This window comes from Macrotis lagotis, chromosome 2 (assembly GCF_037893015.1).
Source record: "Macrotis lagotis isolate mMagLag1 chromosome 2, bilby.v1.9.chrom.fasta, whole genome shotgun sequence".
Lineage (NCBI taxonomy): Eukaryota > Metazoa > Chordata > Mammalia > Peramelemorphia > Peramelidae > Macrotis > Macrotis lagotis.
The window spans coordinates 107096752-107117502 of record NC_133659.1 but is presented as its reverse complement, the minus strand read 5'-3'; the positions used below and the strand labels follow the sequence as shown (position 1 = coordinate 107117502).

The following is a 20751-nucleotide window of genomic DNA, read 5'->3' as shown; positions in this document are numbered from 1 at the left end:
ACAGAACTGTATTCATTCCTTAAATGGATTTGCCAAGTATGGGTTCTGAAATTAGCAAGATTAATTTTGACACACAATTGGAAAGACCTATTCTCCCCAAGTACATTATAGTCAGTTCATTCAAATCCTCAGGATTGAAGCTGCATTGAGGTCAACACAGGGCAGAGAAGGGAGAGATGTTTTAAAAAGAACTAAAAAAGTATAGCCAATCCACTCTGTGTAGCTTGGTCTTGGCAGAGGACAACTCTTTAATTTTCCAATGCTGTCCCACTCCTTATTTGTTCAGAGTCCAGATTCCTTTTTCATTGATGTCTACCCTGGCTGTGACTATGTATAGCAAGTTACAATGTTATAGCGATTTGTAATCTCTGACTAGACATTGAAAAGACACTGATGAGATGGTGGAAAAATGCTGCTGTATTTACATGTCATATGTACCCGATAAAAAGGAATGGTATTTGTGTTCCTCTTCAAGAGCCCTGCAAAGGAGGAAAGATATCAAGAGCATTCTGGTATTAGTCTCCTTTTCAATTCTAGTGTTGTTAAAACTGAACAACAGATGCAACAGAAAAAAAATTGAATGTGTAAGAAAAAATGCTATGATTCACCCAAGTGGTAGGAGGATTATTCTGTTAATAAGTAAAGTTTAGAGTGGCTCATCAGCTGCTACCCAATATTTAACTTTAATTATGCTTAGTTAAGAATTAGGCAGAACAGAAAAGTTTTCTCAATGCAAATAGCTATCACAGCTCCAAACTCAGATGCCCAATGGTAGTTTTTATTTAAGCTTTTATGTTGTTTTTGTTGTTCAGTTGAAGCAAAAGTATCCCATTTCCAACGGATTAGAAATGTCAAGGAAAACAAAAACAATGAGATTGACTAGCAGACTTAGCTGTCTGCAACTCCTAATTTGTAGTAAAACAACACACTGATACAATCATGCCAAAATCATTCACCCTCGTGGATGAACTCCGAAGGGTCAATTCTGACTCATTTCTGGTGACACACTTGGGAAAGCAGAGCCTATGTGAGTTTTTTTCAGTGATCATATTAAATATTATCTAATGACTTGAAGAGGCAGTTCCACAAATCTCCCTTGATTCTACTCTCAGAAGAAAAATAGTGCATTATGTAGGTCACTATAGCAGGAATACACAAAGTGATAGTGTGAATGTAATTTATACAGGGACCAGAAACCTGCACCTATGCAATTTCTATTGGCACAGTTGAGTACCCATAGTAGCCGTGTACTCTATTATAGACCATCTATAAGGAGTGTACATTCTAATTCAAGGAAGAGAATTTAATGAGGAGTTCAGAAGGCACTATTAAGTCTGATGGAAGAAGTGGCAGGATTTGCCAGTCTTAGTTGGAAATTTTATGGTTGGCAAAGCTCCCAAAACCATGACTTTCTTGATAACTTGTGAAATGAATAAAGAATGAAAACTTTAAAGAAAGGGACTTTATAGAACACCCAGGATAAAGGTGGGAACAGCATTCATAATAATCTACACCTGATCATTAATTACAAAGCCTATTGTAAAAAATACTGGGGTGACTCTCAGTGCCAAAAACTTATTGACGTGTTTGACTTAAGTGATCTTTGTTGTGAGCACTTCTTCCTTACCATATGATCTTAACATATTTAGACTCTCCCAATCCAAGAGATTCCATGCCTCTCCATTTATGGAAGCTCTACTCAATGTCCCAAAGGTCCTCCTCTGGTTCTATTAATAATCTCATGGATGGTAATGAAACACTCAGATTGTTCATTTGTTATTGCCCATTAATTCAGTGTGGGATGAGAAGTCATCTAATTGGTTGTTTAACTTAACTGATAAGTTGTTTGACTGAAAATTCTATTGCTATCACCTTACTAAAACCAAGACCTTAAAAGAATGTTCTAGAGGTTTAAAAGTTTTATGAGGGCAGAAAGCTTGTTGCCTTTCTCTGTATTCTCATCACTACACAGTTCCTGAAACACTGTAAAAGGTGTAATATTTGTTGTTGAAGATAACGATGATGGAAGCAGATACTAAAACCTATCACATAGAATACAGCTAGAAACTTATTTCTCCCCATAATACCCATCCAAAAAAACCTCCTCAAAGCCATCTGTATAATAACAAGCATACTTTAAAACTGCCCACTCTCCTGCAATTTCCCAATGCAATCAGCTTTTGGAAGGCAGAAAGCCCAAGTCAAAATGACTGTACTCTGTGTCACTGTCTGGGCTGCAAAATTTGAACAAAAAGACACAGCACTTCACCTTTCCTGAACCTTTCAACATTTGTCTTCTTAGTCTTGTCAGCTCTGTTCCTATGAATTTTTCTTCCTACTCAGCTGAGTTTCAGTAATTCCAAAGTCAAGTCAATATATTCTGGCACAGAAATCTCTCAATTCTATTGAGAATTGAGCCCCAAAACTGCAGAAATTGCCAGCTGAATTAAAGTCCCTTTTAAATTTCCCAAGCTATGTCCTCCTCCCCCCCCCAAAAAAAAAGATATCAACAGTCTTTTAGAACTTGCTTAGAGTGTGCCTTCATCCTGATAACAGTTAACTTGGTGCTCTCGACTTATGCTATGTCTAGATAGTAAAGAAGCTTCCCAAACAAAATTGGATGAGAAGTCTTCCTTCTGTAAACCAGTACTGGAGATAAGCAGTGTTTTTAATAGTTTGTGGTTTGTTTTTTAAAGGGCCTTCTCTGCTGTGCTAGTTAGATGCAAAACTCTTTGCTGTCATCAAAAAAGAAGTGGATATTTATAAGGATGTACCAGCCTCACTTCTACCATCTCTATTTTTCCAAAGTTATTCTACTTTGGACTAAGGCCATATTGAAGTCTACTTAAGTTTAGAAAACTACCAGTAAAGCAGCCTGACCCTCAATAGGCACTTTATACATGTTTATTGATTGATTACTGGGGCTTCCCAAGGAAGAGATGTTTTCAGGCCTGGATAGTATATTCATAAATTATACATGACATTTTTCTTCCTTTGATCTATCAGAAACCCAGGATCATAGGATTTATAGCTAGAAGGGAATTTAGAAACCATCCCTTCTAGGGTTTCCCTACATTGAAAAATGAAAGGAATTCCCTTTCCAGGTAATTTACAAAGTTACAATTCTGTGGAAAGATGGAAATGTAAAATTCTGAGAATCCATTCCAAAGAATCTAGCAGGCCATTGACTCTTTTAGTCTAGGGAATGGGTGTCAGTGGGACTGGGGACAGGAGAAAATCAGCATATTACTTGAAAATTGTCCCTGCTTTCCTTCCAGGCTAAGCAAATAATTATTTTCAAAGGTTCACATTATCAATAGTATCTAATAAAGACAGTTGAAAGGAGAGGAACCAGTTTTTGGATATTCAAACTGAATCTTGTACAAATAAAAGCTCTCTATTCCTCATCAAAATCTACTCTGAATCAGGAATATAACCTTAAATGACAGTGAGGCAGGAATGGTGAGGAAAGACAGGTGGAAATGGTGGATAATTGGAGGGCAGATGAAAATAGCAAAGCATTGACTTTGCATTCCTGCTTCTCCTGACACCAGTTTTCTACTATCTGCATTGTTTATTTATGTGTGATTTGGGTTTTGGGGGAGGAGTGTTGAAGATGGGAATGGAGAAAGGGAGCCAGAATAAAGTGTATTAAGAGACAACTAGGTATACTGAGATGCAAGTTAAGGAACTTGAGTTTTGGTGTTGATTTTACCTCTAATATTTGGGGGATTGTGGAATACTTGAGATGGCTTGGGGCTGGGTTTCAGTTCTCAAATGAGCTTTGAGATACTATGAGAGGAACGCAGACTATTATGCCCTCCAAGCTTCCTGAAAACAACCTAGAAGCTTAAGAAAAGAGGAAATTGAGGACTTATAATGGAAAATAACATCCACATCCAGAGAAAGAACTATGGAGTCTGATTGCAGACAAAGCTTACTATTTTACATTTAAAAATTTGTTTTATGGCTTTTTTACCCTCATTTTTTTTGTTTCCTTTTGTTCTAATTCATCTTTCACAACATAACAAATATAGAAATATGCTTAACATACATGTATGTATAACCTATATCAGATTACTCACTGTCAAGAGAGGAAAGCAAAAGGAGGAAAAGTAAAACTCATAATCTTACCCCCAAAATATTTAAAACTATCCAAAGATAGTTAGAATATTAAGTAAAGCTTAAGTTTAAAAAAGAAAGAGGAAATTAAATTTTAGATATTGGGGGAGAGGAATAGGACCCACAGGAACCTATGTTGTCCTCTCTTTTTTCCCCACCATCATTTCCATATGAGATCTTTTATTTGTAATGAAGATCTGAAAATAGCTTCATCAAGTAAGAGATTTTTGGTTCTCCATGTAATACAACTGCCACCAAATTTCTAAAGTCATCTCCATGTCTATCCTCAAGCCTCTCTATTAATTCAAAGGGAAAGTAGAGCTGTCTAGCATAGGAATAACATTCATACTTCCTGTTTTATCTTCTTTCTTAAAATGATCCAAAATTTTGACTTCCTCAATTGATCACCAATGGAAAGAGATGCTAGAGAAGAAATAAGATCATAGCCGGGATGCATTTTTCCTACACAATTTTTCCCAGGAGAGGGGGATTTGACCCAATAAATACACTAAAGTGCATCTAAACTTATTGACCAAAAAAGTACACTGACCTATAAAAAGTAATTTAATGGGTACTCCAATGTGATTGAAACAATGTTGGTTAGGTAATTAGCCCTTGAAAAGTTAATTTCCATACATATAAAAAAAATTTTACTTAAAAAAAAGTCTTATCAGTCAAATACAGGGGCTCGGAGGATGCTGTATTTTCCAATTTGCAGGTTTTCAGGGTGATTAAAAATATCACTTATACATATTTCCATATAGATCACTCTCTATGAGCTGATGAGTTTAGGCAAGACACTGCACAGAGGTATACTGCCATTAGTTTCTGACATTAAATTAGCTTTAAGCTTGTTGGCTAATCCAGTGACTGGAGGCAATTTGGACCCCAAAGCATTCACAGGATTTACTATCCGTTTCCCTGATATTTTGTCTGAAGAGAGAGGTCTGGGCACAGGTTTACAAATCCAAGGGTGTCTTAAGGCCTGTGCTGGGGTCAGGCGGGCAGAGGGGTCCCAATGAAGACATCTTTTCAAAAACTCTATAAACAAGTAGTCATCACATCCCTTTAGTGCTGTTACCCAGTCTTTGCTGCCTGGAGGACCTCGCTTCTTACCCCTTCGTGAACGCCCCCCCACAAGGACAGCCCTCCCATCTGGCTGAGTAGTCACAGAACAATATCGAGGCAAACCCTTGGAGTTGATAAAGTACTTGGCACGCTTAGCTTGCTCAAGAAGTTTTGGAGGGGGCATTCCTAGAAGTTCCATTATACAAGCTAGCTGGTCTCCCTCATCCTCTCCAGGAAAGAGAGGCTGTCCAGTCAAAAGTTCTGCAAGGATGCAGCCAAAACTCCAGACGTCAATAGGTGTACTGTATCGACTTCCCAAGATGATCTCTGGTGCTCTGTAGAAACGAGACTGGATGTATGTATAGAGTTTCTGGTACTCAAAACAGCTAGACCCAAAATCAATTACCTTGGTTGCACTGCGGCCATGCTGCTTTAGAAGAATGTTTTCTGGTTTTAGGTCACAGTGAATGATCTTGTTTCTGTGGAGAGCATCCAAGGATTGCAAGATAGATTGAGCAAATTTGCGTACCAGCTGGACGCTGAACCCCTGAAACTTGTTCTTTTTGATCAGCTCATAGAGGTCCATACTTAGCAATTCAAAAGCCATACAGACATGATTCCGGAATGTAAAGCTTTCTAGCATGTGAATAACGTTCATGCTACCTGTTTTATCCTGTTTCTTTAGATGTTCTAAAATCTTAATTTCTTCAGCGGCTTGTCGATGAAATCGCTTTTCATTGCGAACCATCTTCAGGGCAACATACTGATGAAGTTTGTGGTCATAGACTCGAGCTACCTGCCCAAAGCTGCCCTTGCCAATGATTTTCAGCACCTCATATCTATAAGCCAAGTGGTCTCGAGGTACGTGAATGTAGCCTCCCTCAGCATCATCATATCCCCCATTATTGGGGCCACCCAAGACTCCATGCCTTTTCTTAGCATTTGGACCCACAAAATACACTTCAGGATAATTAATGATTTCTAGCTTCTCATAAGGAGTCAGTTGATGCTTATACTGCTTTAGTGCTTGTTCAGGAGTCAGAGGTATCACTTTTAGTGCTTTGGATGAACTACCAGATTTGACAGTGTTCAAACTGTCTGAACTTTTACATTGAGAAATGGTGGGAGGACACTTTTCAGAGGTATTTATTCCTATGGATTGAAATGCATCAGTTCTTCTGTTCCCAAATTCCTGAAACAGCTGTTCCACCTTAATGTCACCTCTATTTGGAAGTGGTTGAGTATGATTTGCTGTTAGCTTCTCAGTAGTAATCTAGAAAAAAGAAGAAATAAGACACTTAAAAGACAGCAAAAAAATATGAACCATAAAACCTCCATAAACTTTTACATTTCACAATACCCTTTTATTAAAATTAAAATGACCAAAAAGGAAGAAAAGACATTGAACTAGAGACCTCTGGATTGAGGGTCAGGAAATCAGTATTAAGGTTTCTGGTTTGGCCAATACCTTGTCATTAGACTTTAGGCCAATTAATAGCTAAGATTCCCAAGTTTGTAAAATGGGGGTGGTGCATCAAGTCCAAACTTCTCTTTGGTTTTTAACTTTCCACATTCTGTCCTTTACCTTCTCCCTCTACTCCCCAACATGGAACTTTTGCTCCCATCAGGCCAATCGCCTAAAAGTTCCCCACATATGACACTGGCAATGCTCTCTTCCCTCCTATCCATGTCTCATTGACTTTCATAGGCTGGCTCAAGTCTCACTTCCTCTATTAGACTATCTAAGGCTACATCAAAGTCAGAGCCCTTTTCTGCCTTTGAACTCTAGAACTTATAATCCATACCACAAAATTTAATACTAAAGAGCTTCTATTGTTTGCTAACTATGTTTGCCACAATAAGCAAAAATCATGTAATTTTTGTTTAAGAACATTCATTATTTGGTGATCAACTTTCTGGGAATAATCCTCCACACTAAGTAGGCTGCTTCTCAGAGAATAAGATAGGTACCAGAATATAATTTACAATAAAAATTACCATCTCTTTTTTTTTGACCACCAGACTAATAGCTATTTTCTTCTTCTTCGGTCTCTAATTTCAAGATGAAAATTATCATTTTCCCCACAATGTTCCCATCATTCCCAATTACATGCAAAAATAGTTTTTTACATTACCCCCTTTTTTTTAGATTTTTCAAGGCAATGGGGTTAAGTGGCTTGCCCAAGGCCACACAGCTAGCTAATTATTAAGTGTCCGAGGCTGGATTTGTACTCAGGTACTCCTAACTCCAAGGCCAGTGCTCTATCCACTGTACCACCTAGCCACCCCCTTACATTACCCTTTTGCTAGCTTCTGAGGTCCAAATTTTTCCACCATCCTAAAATTACCATTTCTTGCCATGGATGAAATGTACAATGGATTAACAAGAAGATATTAGCATCTTACAAATCTAATCAAAAAGGTCTTTAAACTAAAAAGGAAGGGAAAGGGAAAGAACTGCCCCCCAAAAGAGGCACAATGTAGTAAAGAAAACACAAAGACTAACTCCCAGAGAGGAGGTCAAAGCTAAGAATTCATGAAATTCATGGCCTCAGATATCTCCAGACAAATGCAAAAAAAAGGATGAGTAATAAGGAAGATGAACTAGTGATTCATCCAAATATGATCTCAGAAGTCTCACACTTATAATGGAGTGAGAGGTCCATGACCGAAAAAGGGCTGGAAGGACATATTTTATTCAGAAGGAACAGCATAAGTATGGAAACTGGCAAGTGTAACTGTATATATTAAGTAAGAAAATTCAGGAATCAGAAGGGAGGATATCATGGAAAAGAAAATTTGGAGGAAGATAAAAAAAGATAGAAACAAGAAAAAAATGTCATCTAAGTATATGATTGAGCAGCTGGTCAAAAGAAGAGATAAAGAATTTGAAAAAAAGATCATAAGCATAGTATCATCATAGTCATGATAGGCAAACTTTAGTTATTCAAATAAATTCTCCTGCTTCCTTTCTCTGATCATATCAGAAAAGTTATTATGTTTTAAGGATAACTCAATTCTTCAGAAGGTAGAGGAACTGATTCCTGGCAACCTTGTAAGGGAAATAACAATTTTCATTTTGAAATTAGTGACAGAGAAGAGAAAAGCTAGATATAGCTTGATATATACTCCAGATTTTAAGAGTAAACTGGAAGGATAGATTGGATACATAAGGTTATTAAGAGAGATAAACTTGTTAGCTTTAGAATAAAATTTTGAAGTCAAAAAGAGAAATACTACTGATAAGAAAGAAAAGCAGATGTCTAGAGGAAATTCATTGACCAACATGGGTTTTTGAAGGCTAAATACAGAAATAAGAGGCAAAGGCAAATTAGGGGTTTTTTTTGACCCAGACTTGAAATTCCATTTGTTTAGGAAATTCTTGATATGTGAACTCCCTCCACACAGTTGGATGGATTATTTTAATTTAGAGTGCAATATAGAGTTAAGGGGTTTAAAAAGATGAGACACATTCTTTTAGGAATGCTGTTACAGATGCCAAAGCTGAAAGCAAGTTAAGCCTGGGCAGAAAAGCTAAAGACATCAAAAAGTGTAAGAGAATTAAAAAAATGTTTAACTATATATTGAAGAAAAGAAGAACAATGAAGGGAAAAATTTACTGCTAAAAGTGAATGGTTTGCTGACAACTGATGAAAGAGAATGTAGAGCTATAAAACCCTTATTTTGCTGTTTAATCTGCTAAGGAGAAGCATTTTTAGATCAGAAAGAAAAGAACAAAAGTAGATAAGTGGTACAGTTGAAAAAGTGTTGGGCCTAGAGGCAGGAAGACTTATCTTCATGAATTCAAATCCAGAATCAGAAGCTAGTCACTGAACCTGTTTGCCTCATTTGTAAAAAGTTTCCTCATTTGTAAAATGAGTTAGAGAATAAAATTGGAAATCACTCCAGTATCTTTGCCAAGAAAACTCCAAAAAGTCACAACACAACTCAACAAAAACAAAATAAAATAAGAGATAGGAAGAAACCACCTAGCTGTTCTTGAGGCACAATGACTAGAGTTCTGGACTTGCATTCAGGAAGACCTGAGTTCCAATCCTGCCTCAGACATTTACTAGCTATATGACTCTTGCACATAGAATCACACAATACTTTCTACTCAGTTTCCTCATCTGAAAATGAGGACAATAATAACATTTGCTTAGGGTTATAATGAGGATAAAAGAGATAATTTTTTTAAGGTTTTTGCAAGGCAATGAGGTTAAGTGGTTTGCCCAGGCCACACAGCTAGGTAATTATTAAGTGTCTGAGGCTGGATTGGAACTCAAGTACTCCGGACTCCAGGGCCAGTGCTCTATCCACTGTGCCACCTAGCCACCCCCCCAAAAGAGATAATATTTAGAAAAGTGCTTTGTACACTTTAAAGCACTACATAAATGCAAGTTATTATTATTATTGTCATCCAGAAGTTCAAGTCACTAATAAACTACACTTGGCAGTGATTGCTTAGTTCATGACCTTTAGAAGATTCTGGAGAAAGGGAAAGTTAGAGGAAGGGCAAATTTTTTAAAAAGGTTAATAAAGGTTAGAGAAAAGAGTCTATAAATTATGGAACAGTGGACTTGACTTTGATTCCTGGAAAAATTCTAAAATTTATTATTAAAGAATGGTTAGTGAATGATCACAGCTATTTAGAATGAATGATTTTATCAAAGGCAGATCATGCCTGACTAACCTAACTTCCTCTTTTGACAAGTGTCACAAAACCAAGACATTAGGAGGATGTGGTCAATATATTTTACTTAGATTAAACAAAGTTTATGATAGAATGTCTCATGCTATTCTTGTGAAAAAGATAAAGAGATGTGGGCCAGATAACAGTCTACTTTGATGGATCTGTAATACATAGAATGGCCAGACCCAAAGAACAGTCATTAATCATTTCATGTCAGATTGGGAAGTGGTCTCTAGTGCAATGTCCTTGAAATATGCATACAACTCTGTGCTGTATAATACTGTTTATTCAGGAACTAGGGTAAAATCTTTATATACAAGGCTATAAAAGTTATGAAAGTACAGCTATCTATAACTTTCAAGGGTACAAGTGACACAAAACTGAAAGATAGCAAAATATAATGAATGACAGCAAATACACAATAATAAATATATCAACAAGCTAAAGTTGAATCTAGTCAAATAAATTAATATAGACAATGAAAATTAGATTTGAATTCAAAGGAATAAACTTCACAATTACAGAAAATGTGGCTAAATAGCAAGTTTATGTGAGAGAGACCCAGAGGCTTGGCGGTCTCAATGTTAAATGACTGAATTAAAGTTGGGAGCAGACTCCCTACTCTGCCAGTTATTACCTGGTGGTCTTGAGCAAGTTACTCAGTCCCTCAAGGCCTCAATTTCCTCAATCTGTCAGTTTGTCAGACATAATGCTAGGCACTGGAGATACAAAGAAAGGTTTTAAAAAAAGAAGCAATTGGACTAGATGACTTTAAGTTTCCTTCCAGCACTATATCTATGATCCTATAAACAATGTAGATGTCAACTAAAGAAACTCATTCAATCATGGGCTGCATTGAAAGATGGGGATACATTGAGTAGTACATTCATTTCTAGGTAATCCATTTTAGCAAGGATATGAGGAAGTTAAAGACCATTCAGAAGAGTCATTGGAATGGTAAAGGACCTCCAAATCATACAACAGGATAAGAATATGGAGAAAAAAAGACTCAGAGAGGAGATGATTTTCTTCAGGTATGCAAGAAGCTATCACATTGAAAGATTGGATGTGTTCTGCTGGGCCCAAGAGGAGCAATAAGTGCTAGTTACTAAGGGTTGACTGCAGGCTCTCTGTAAGAACAGAAATACCCTACAAGACATTGGATCCAGGCTACCTGAGAAATCATGAGTTCCCATCACTGCAAGTCTCCCCAAAGAGTTTAGAGAATTAATCACTACATAGGCCACAGATTAGGTTCTTGTTCAGTTAAAGGGGGAGGGGGGCCACTCAGAGGATATTGAAGACACTTCAAAAGTAGAGATTCTGTTGTTTTCTCTGTCATCTGCCTCACACCCAAAGCCCTCTCAGCCTGCTAGAACCTGTTCCACCAGGACACAGCATCTGAATTGTCTTCCTCTCCAGTACCAAAATAGAGCTCCTTTTTCAGTAGAATTAAAATGATTCAAGGGACAAGAAAAAGACAGGCTGCATGTGCTCTGGATTCTGAGGTTTGCAGTCTGAACACCAACACTCCTACTATCTATGGGACCTGGAGAGATGACCCTTTTGGGACTACTCTTCTCATCTGTAATATGGGGATTATAGAATCTAAACTATGAGATCTGAGATGCTACTGAGACTGAAATCTCTGATGTTATGACATATCATAAGTGCTATATTGGTTAAAAAAAAAACTAAAGGAAAGCACCCAATGAGCTGGGTGGATCTTCCTTAGAGGAGTTGTGGAAAGACATGGAAAGAAAATGAAGAAAATAAGATGTAAAAGAGCTGCAATCCACATCAGTAGAGGCAGCTTTCACACAAATCACAAATGGATAAAAATGTCAAACTAAAGTAAATGCATATTTTGTCTCCTCTATTGTTCTGTATGCTCCTTCAAGGGTGAGGATGAAATCTAAATTTCTTGTATTTTCTCCACAGCACTTTTCAAATTGCTAGTCACAAAGTAAATGCTCAATAAATCTTTGCTGACTGAATCTTTGTTTCCTACAAATTGGTTTCAGTTATTCACTGCTATTTCTAAGCAATTCAACAGTAAGTTTTTTGTTAGAAAAGGGATTTTTACAAAAAGCTTTGTGGCTTCAAACATCATGAAACTCAAGATAGATGAATGAAATAGACCTTTTTCCCTCTAAAAATCCCAACATGAGCTAGTCTCCATGGTATTATGTTTCATTTATTTATTTGGGGATAAGCAATGATTCTTCAGAGGAAGACTCCTCTGACTTTTTCATAGGTAGAAAGATTACTCAAAGGGAATGTTAAAGTTAGAGGCTGAAAAAGGAAAATCAAAAGCAACAGTCAAGAATCATTTGTATGAGTGATGTGCAAAAAAGTTAAGAACCTAACAAAAAAAAAAAGGAAAGAAGAGATTTAAAACCTAGGCTATCTCAAAAGAGTTATTCTTAGTACATTTTAAGGAATTAGAACTCTAACCATAATATGACTAATTTTATATATTCTAGAAGCAGAAATAGATCATGTTTTGTTTGTCTGCCTATTGGATAGATCATTTTAGATCAATGTTCTTTAACCTAGAGTCCATAGATACCCACTTGGTCTGTGAGCTTGCTTTTTATTCATGAAAAATTCGATAACTATATTTCAACATATTAGTTTTCCTTTTTTTGTCATTAAAAAATCCCATCCCATCCAAGAAGGGCCTATAGGTTTTTATCAAAATGTCAAAGGGGCCCATGACCCCCAAAATTTTAAGGATGAACCCCTGCTTTAGATAAAGTGGTCCTCAGGCAGAATTTTGGTCTCAAGATTCTATAAGAATTGTGATAATCATCTTAAAATAATCCAAAGGCAGCTAGGTGCCACAGTGAATAGAGCACCAGTCCTAGAGTCAGGAGGACCTGAGTTCAAATCTGACCCCAGACACTCAATTACCTAGTTGTGTGGCCTTGGGCAAGTCACTTAACCCCATTGCCTTGCAAAAAAAAAAGATAATAATCCAAAAAGGCTATACCTTTAGAAAATGAAATTTTAGTCATAACCTAAGGGGAAAAAAAAAACAAAACCCACAGGTATTCAAAATAACCTGGCTTGTTATAAATGAAATCAAATTCAGCCTAAGAAAACATAAAAGGAAAAAAAAGATGGATGAAATGCAGCTTTAAATAACTGGTTGTAGATTTGTAGACGATTTCTTCAAACAATACTTCTTGTAAGGGCTATTAATTAATCCTTGGCTACTTCTAGGTCACCAATGTCTCAAGTTGCCAAAAAATAAAGTGTTACACTCTCTTAAGCAACATTTGAGCAGTCATTACAAATGTAGCCACAGATGTTTCCCATTTTGGCCTTCAGTTTCAAAATAAAGAGGTGAGATAGGAGCCAGTCTCAGTCCTTGGTTCCAAAATTATAATTTAGCAGGGATATTAATAGAACTATAGACACTAAACAACTGAACCCAAATATATAACTGCTAGCTTGTATTAGTAAACAGTATATTCACTCAGTTTAGAAAGCCACATAAGTATTTCTGGTAAGGGACTCAGGTTCCTCATCTATTAAAAAAGGGGGGGAGGGGAGGGGTTTTGAATTAAATGATCTTTTCCATGTCTAAAATTCTAGCACTCTATTCTAGCCATAGATTATAATGAACTAGAGAAAGAACTTGCCCAGCGCAGTCACTTTCATTAGAACTGAGATCTACTTATTAATGATAAAAATATTTACATACATTTCAATCATTACTTTTTACAGTGTTTTCATCTTACTTCGTGTTTTGTCCTTACTTATCTTTAGAACTCTTCAGGATTCATCCTTAGTAAATTGGAGAAGTTGGCAAAGTCTGTCTTTGGTAGTCTCCCTTTCAGTAACCCTTACTTCCCCCCCTTGTCTATTCACCACCTAGCCCCTGATATTGTTACACCGTTCCCAGCTACCAAGGGAGCCCCATCTAGGGAAGCCCCTTGGAAGTGCTCTGAATTATTCTCCCTGTAACCTATAAAAGCTTCTTTCAACTGGCTATCCAAATTAATGTGCTACCTCTCCATTTTTGGACCAATGCTCTTTGTTGTTGTTATTCAGTCATTTCCACTGTGCTCAACTCTCTGTGACCTCATTTGAGATTTTCTTGGCAAAGTGGTTTGTCAATTCCTTCTCAGCTCATTTTACAGATGAGGAACTGAGTTAATCAGGGTTAAGTGACTTGCCTAGGGTCATACAGCTAGGAAGTGTCTGAGGGCAGGTTTGATCTTACTAAGATATGTCAGACTGACATTAGGTCCAGAATTCTATCTACTGCACCCAGCTAACTGCATGGATGTGCTACATCAAAACTATAAATCTCAAATTGTAGAATTTGAGTCTTTAAAACAGGCAAGTTGGGATGACAGTGAGGGATGGGTATACACTATGCCCTTTACCTCATACACCTACACATATACAACATTGATTTTGAAAGACTTCCCTTATGTTCATGAAAACAAAGCATCTCAGATACAGAGCATAGAGAAGGACAGATGAATCTTCAAGTAAAAGATTTTGTTTCCATAGAAATATAAAATTAAGATAGAGAATATGATTTAAATGGAATTGAATAATACCACTAAGGTCTGTGAAAGTTTTTATCATGGTCATGAAGTGAGAGAATTTTTTCCAAGTAGGGAGGGGTCCTTCCGATAGATGTTTCCCTTTCATGCAACCAACAGAGATTTTGGCTCATATAAATTGGGAATTAAGTGCCCTATGCTATAAATAAAATCTTTCCATTGTTCTAGAGAAAATCTTCCACTGCGCACTCAGCATAATAGACTATAAACTAGCTAAAGAACATTATACATTCTATTCTAGGGTTGGTCACAGTGACATGGCAATTTGTATCTGATTCTGAATCTACCTAACTACAGCAAGATGTTAAACCAAACATGGCCTCTTTACCTCAAGTGTGACCAACTAACCTATCATATTTATCATTACTGAGAGAATTGCACATATTAAATGTTCTTAAAAGATAAAATTTAATTGGGGTAAGGGGACAGGGTTAGCAGCTAAGTGAAGCAGTAGACCTATTCAGACTTGAGATCAGGAAGACCAGAGTTCAAATCCTGCCTCAAATACTCATTAGCTATGTGGCCTTGGGCAAGTTAGAAAACCTCTCTCAGACTCACTTTCCACATCTGTTAGATCAGGGAGGGTATCAATAGCAGCTAACTCATAGGATTTTGTGAGGATAAAAGGACCAAAATGGAAATTTTTACAAACCCCAAATCAGTATATAAATGCTAGTTATTATTATTATTATTATTATTATGCTCAGAAGATAATTTTATTTTACACCATTCTTTGTAGCTAGCTATGAAGTCCAGTCATCTTTCTCATTCTTCTAGTTATTGCTATGTTGTTTAGCTGTTTTTTTCAGTCATATCAGACTCTTAGTGAAGCCATTCTGAGTTCTTGGTAAAGATAATGGCAAGATTTACCACTGCTTCTCCAACTCATTTTGCAGTTGAGGAAACGGAGGCAAACAGGGTTAAGTGCTTTGTCCAGAGGCAGTTAATAAATGTCTGAGACTATATTTGAACTCTACAAGATGAATCTTCCTGACTCCAAGTCACTCCATCTACTTGGCCACCTACTTGTCCTTGTCCGTGTGTATGTGTGTGTGCATATGCACATATATATAATGTACCCACACATGTAAGTATATATGTAGAGTTGTAGTTGTAAAGTCAGAATTTTAGATCTATAATCAAAAAATCTAAAAAATGTTAAGACTAGAATGTAGATTACAATTAGAAGACAAAAAAGTCTAATAGCATACTGAATACAAAATGACAGAAATTAAAGTCCTTTTGAATTCTTAGCAATGTGGATCTACTAGGCCAATGCAGAGTGACTTCTATAGGCTGACTACTTAAACTAGAACTCAAATGAACTTCCTTTTGAGTGAAATGATTGACAAGGCAACCCCACTTCTAAAAGTAGTTCACTTTTTTCACTCAATTTCCCTAAGAAACCCCATATGGTGGCTGTGAGCAGTTAGGAGATCTGAGAGCTATCTGAAGGGATATGGTGGTTATGGGACTGTTAGAGATTGTTACATGCCCAGGAAGCAAACCACTGTATGCTGTGAATGGGAAGGAAATGATACTGTACTTCAGAAAAGAGATAAAAATAGAATGATGACTGGCCTTCCAAATGTCTGGTCTTATGTTCTTGGCACATGCTTCAAATATTACGCATTTAGAAAGTAACAAGTAGGGGCAGCTAGGTGGCGCAGTGGATAGAGCACTGGCCCTGGAGTCAGGAGTACCTGAGTTCAAATACTGCCTCGGACACTTAATAATTACCTAGCTGTGTGGCCTTGGGAAAGCCACTTAACCCCATTGCCTTGCAAAAACTAAAAAAACCCAAACAAACAAAAACTAAAAAAAAAAGAAAGAAAGAAAGTAACAAGTAAAAAGTATGATTCCACACTGGTTTCTCATTAAACAGAGCAAAAATTGAATAATGCTTAAGGTGGAGAATGAAGAATTAATGACATTCTTTTCTTACCAAAACCATCTTAGGTATTAAAACAAGAAATCAAAAAGGAGGTCTACCACATATAATCAACTCAATTATTCACAAGGTTATAATCATGGTAAAGTTATTAATTTCAGGTCAGTTCCTCCCTAATACCTAGCTTGCATGGGGGCCACTAATGTTACATACAATTAGTAGATAAATTCACTTCCCTCCCCAAGAAATGACCAAGGTCAAATGAGCTCTGGAGTGGCTGGTGAGGTGAAACATGATATAGAAGACAGAGAATCAGCCTCAAAGCCAAGTAATCCTGGCTATATGATCCTGGGCAAGTCACTTAACCATTTAGTATTCTGAGACACTACAACACTGCACCAGTGAAGGGAATTTTGCAACTTGATATCATGAAATCACAGTTCAAGTCTCTATCTTGATGTTATCAAGCATCTCTAAGTCCTCCTACTTCTAATAGAGGAAAACAGAGAGAAGAAAGTACATAATTTATCAGTGGTTTTCACAAAAGGATCTTTTATAATCACACAATTAGAACATAAACACTGCCTACATAAAAATAGCATATTGCTTTTTTCTTAGTGATTTATATTTATTGCAGTAATCAAGATAGAAATTGGACTTTGTTCCAAAAAATCATTCTGCACATCCACACAGAAACCAAAGTAAGGGGGCTGGTAGAAAGGAAGACATTAATGACAGGATCAAAGGATACATCATGGTTGTGATAAAGCAAAAGACAAAGTCCTCATAGAGTAATGCTTTCTCCTTAACAAATCAATTAGTAATAAAGCAGTTAGGTAATACAGTGGACAGAGAAGCAGCTCTGGAATTAGGAGTCTCGGAGGTTCAAATCTGGCCTCAAGATAATTGACTCTTACTAGCTGGGTGACCTTGGGCAAATCACTTAGCCCTGACAGCCTCCCATCCAGATCATTTCCAGTTGTCCTGATTCATAACTAGTCACTAGACCCAGATGGCTCCAGAGGAAAAAGTAAGGCTAGTGACTGACTTAGCACAGCACCCCGTCCATGAAATCTAATTTCCATGTTTGTATGACATCATCTCCCTGATATCATGGTCTTCTCTGAGAATGAAAGACAAACTTAAATAAAATACAAAGAATAACTATATAACTTACATATAATCTCCTAGGTAGAACTGGTTCAGAAGGGGTGCAGGCTGTATTTGGACCAGGTGGACATTTAGTTTCATCTAACATCATGAAGGTATCATACACACCATCTCCCAACCTAATTGAAAACATTAATCAGACATTAGTCAGAAACAATAATCCTGATTGGCACTTCCCCTCCCCCATATACACCTCCCAAAAAAGACTGTAGTGTTAACTTCTTTGTTTCTAAGGAACTGTTCAGATGGCTACTTAATATAGCTGTCTGAACCTGTATTTTAAAATTAAGAATTCATTGAGGTCTCATTTTTCAAATAATATGAAACATTTTTTTCTTTGATAAGTCATACAAATTGTTCAATGAAAAAGGCTTTCTTTCACACTGCTTCAAAATGAGTTTAGTTTAGTCCTAAAGTTGAAAACCTCATCCTAGAAACTAAGGAAAGAACATTGGAAGTAGCATATCAATGGATTGTAATCTATTTCTGCTTGTGCCTCTTTGGAGCAGTCACCATCCTGGGCCTCAGACTGTCTATCTACAAAATGAGAAGGGCAATTCCTCTCCATTCTCCAGTCTCACAGGGATGAAAAATAAGATTATAGATACAAAGTTAATTTGAGTGAATGGTCATAAAATGTATCAAGTTTTCACATCCCCCCCCACTTCACTTTCTAGCAGGGAAACAACATGAATGAATAAAGAAATTATCTACAGAAATGACTATATGAAGATTCTAGAGAAGCAAAGGACTTCATTACAAAAATATTCCATTGGTTAACATGTTCTATGTGATACTAAGAATTTATATTTCTTAGGCATACACTTTTGACACATTTTGCCATATTTTTCCCCTAATGCCAGGCCATGGTACCCAGGTTTTCTGTATTTTTTTCAAACAGCCAACTAATGAAAACTGTTTTAAAGGCAAAACATTGAATAAGTCACATAAATAACTGAATTACTCACAGGCAGCAAAATAAAATAACACTATGTCATGGTACCAGTACATTGAGAACTATGTTACCCAAAAAGTCTTTAAAAAAAAACCCAGTAGAATTGATTTACACTGTTTGCATAACCAATTCCAGTCATGTAGTTTAGAGACTATTTGCAAATTGTCTTTTGGGGAAGTAGTTTAAGATATCAGCAAAAAACTTTTAAAAGCTAAATATATGTGTGTCTGTGCAAATGTGTCATGTTTGGTCTAATTTACATTTTTAATTGAATTTTGTTTCATTTCATTCTTAGCAAGGGCTAAGAATTCTAGAATGCCTGACCCTTTGCCAATGGACTGCAGAAAACATGCTAAAGCCAGACAAGCAGAGACAGTATAGAGAAAAAGACAGAGACCTGAATCATTGGTACTATTTAGGTGACCTTGGGCCACTTAACTTCCCTGTGGTCTCACTTTCCTAAACTGTAAAATGAGAAAGGCTGGACTAGATAATCCAAAAGGCCTTCTTTGGTTTAAAATTTAAATATTCTACTAGAACCAAAAATCATCTAATTACATTAAAAAAGCAGAGGGAATAAAACGTAGCAATGTTCCCCAAAACACTAAATGAAGGAGAGGGGAGAATTAGAAAAAGAATAGCTACAAAGTCTTACTGGGGCATCTTACCTGTTCCAAAGTCAGACCACACCCCACTGTACAAATCCCCAAGTGTTCAATCCTGTTTTTCTCTCCCATGACCAACAGGGATTCTCTGAAGGAATTTTGCTCCCCAGCTTCCCCAGTTAGTAAACGGTTTGGCCTTTCAGTTTTCCTTGGTTTATGCCTTCCAACATAGCTTCTCTTTCCTCGCTAACCCCTCCTTCTCTTTCCCCTCCTAGGCTCTTCTCCAACTCTTTTCCCCTTCTTGGGTGGCAGAAGGCAGAAGGAGGGAACATACAACTGGAGGTAGGGGGGGTGGAGGTTGCAACCACCTCCCCAGAAAGCTCACAGCGCTTTAAAAGTTCCCTCCCTCCTCTACTGGGGTGTCTGGTGTGATGTCTACCAAAGCTAGCCCCCCCCCCCCCACCAATTTCGTCTCCTTTCCCAAGCCCAGTCCCTCTTTTCTGCTTGGCCACCCCTTCCCCAAGCCCAGACCCCTCCCGAACTCCTGGGCTGCCTGTCGGCACTTCTGGATCTGGATCCTCTGCAGGAGTGCCCCTCCCCAAATTCGGTCCTCCCTTCCCCCTCCCCCATTTCTCAAGCCAATTTCCCCCTCCCTAACTCCTGGAGCGCCCTTTCCCCACTGCGAGGTTCCACTTTTCTGCTGGATCCTCTTGCTCAAACCCAGTCCCCCTTCTTGTGTAACCCCCTTCTTCAAGCCATCCCCACCTCATGTCCTGGGGTCCCTTCTCTGCTGGTGTCTCCTCCAAACCCAGTGCCCCCTTTCTGCTGCCTTTCCTTCCGTCCAGCCCCGCTCCTTATCCCCGAGGCTGACTTCCTCTCTGCTGGGGTCCCCTTCCTCCAAGCCCGCCCCTCCTTTTCCTGCTGCGCCCCCCTCCACGGCTCCACAGGGCCCGGGCCCCAGGCGCGCGCCCCTACCTCCGTGGCTCCTGGGCCGGGGGCCCCGCTCGCGGCCGCCCCGCATCCTTCCTGCTCGCGGGCCCGCGAGCAGCGCCGCCCATCGCGCGGCCCCGGACCCCTCCACCACGAGGGGAGAAGGGGGCCCGGGAAGGGCTGGCCGAGGCCGCCAGCGGTGGCGGGGATGGCGTGGGGGCCCGGTGCAGCCCTACCCAGAGCTGCTTCCCCCGGAGCCCCGGCCACACGCGGCCACTCCCGCCAGCGCCCGCACACGTCTGCTCCCTCCTCCCTCCCGCCCTCCCGGGGCCGGGCGGGAGCCGCCGAGGGGGAAAGGGGCGGGGAGAGCGGCCTGGTTACCGGGACAACGGGACACGCCCCTAGGAACGACTCCCTGGACCGACGTGATGACGCATGGTGGGAGGGGCGGACCCCGAAATCATCCCTTTCCCCCCCCAGCCCCCCTCGTGGCCCTCCTAGTCCCTTACCTGGTACCAACTCTGGAACGGAAACTTGGGAGAAGGAAGATCAGAGGGCAGCGAAATATTGAAAGGAATAAAAGGATTAAGTCATTTTTCAGTCCTGCACCCCATTTGAGTTTTTCTTGGCAAAGACTGGAATGGTTTGCAATTTCCATCTGCAGCTCATTTTACAGGTGAGGAAACTGAGGCAAAAAGGGTTAAATGGCTTGCTCAGGGTCACACAGCTAG

General features: G+C 38.6%; 1 protein-coding gene across 1 annotated transcript; it reads right to left on the bottom strand.

Annotated features, from left to right (window-relative positions):
• Positions 1 to 228: 228 nt before the first annotated feature.
• DYRK3 (dual specificity tyrosine phosphorylation regulated kinase 3) lies at positions 229 to 20167 on the bottom strand. Its single transcript, XM_074222539.1, has 3 exons — positions 20066 to 20167; positions 17538 to 17649; positions 229 to 6463 (listed from the first exon to the last, which is right to left on the bottom strand). The coding sequence occupies exons 1-3, from the start codon at positions 20146 to 20148 to the stop codon at positions 4895 to 4897; spliced, it is 1764 nt and encodes a 587-aa protein (XP_074078640.1). The 5' UTR covers positions 20149 to 20167; the 3' UTR covers positions 229 to 4894.
• Between the last annotated feature and the right edge of the window lie 584 nt (positions 20168 to 20751).

What these genes read in the sequence shown, in the direction of transcription:
- DYRK3 (XM_074222539.1), bottom strand. Translation starts at nt 20,148, where the DNA reads ATGGGCGGCGCTGCTCGCGGGCCCGCGAGCAGGAAGGATGCGGGGCGG. An exon ending in CCGGCCCAGGAGCCACGGAG is followed by an intron (nt 17,650 to 20,065) that starts GTAGGGGCGCGC and finishes GTTTTCAATTAG; the next exon opens with GTTGGGAGATGGTGTGTATG. An exon ending in TTCTACCTAGGAGATTATAT is followed by an intron (nt 6,464 to 17,537) that starts GTAAGTTATATA and finishes TCTTTTTTCTAG; the next exon opens with ATTACTACTGAGAAGCTAAC.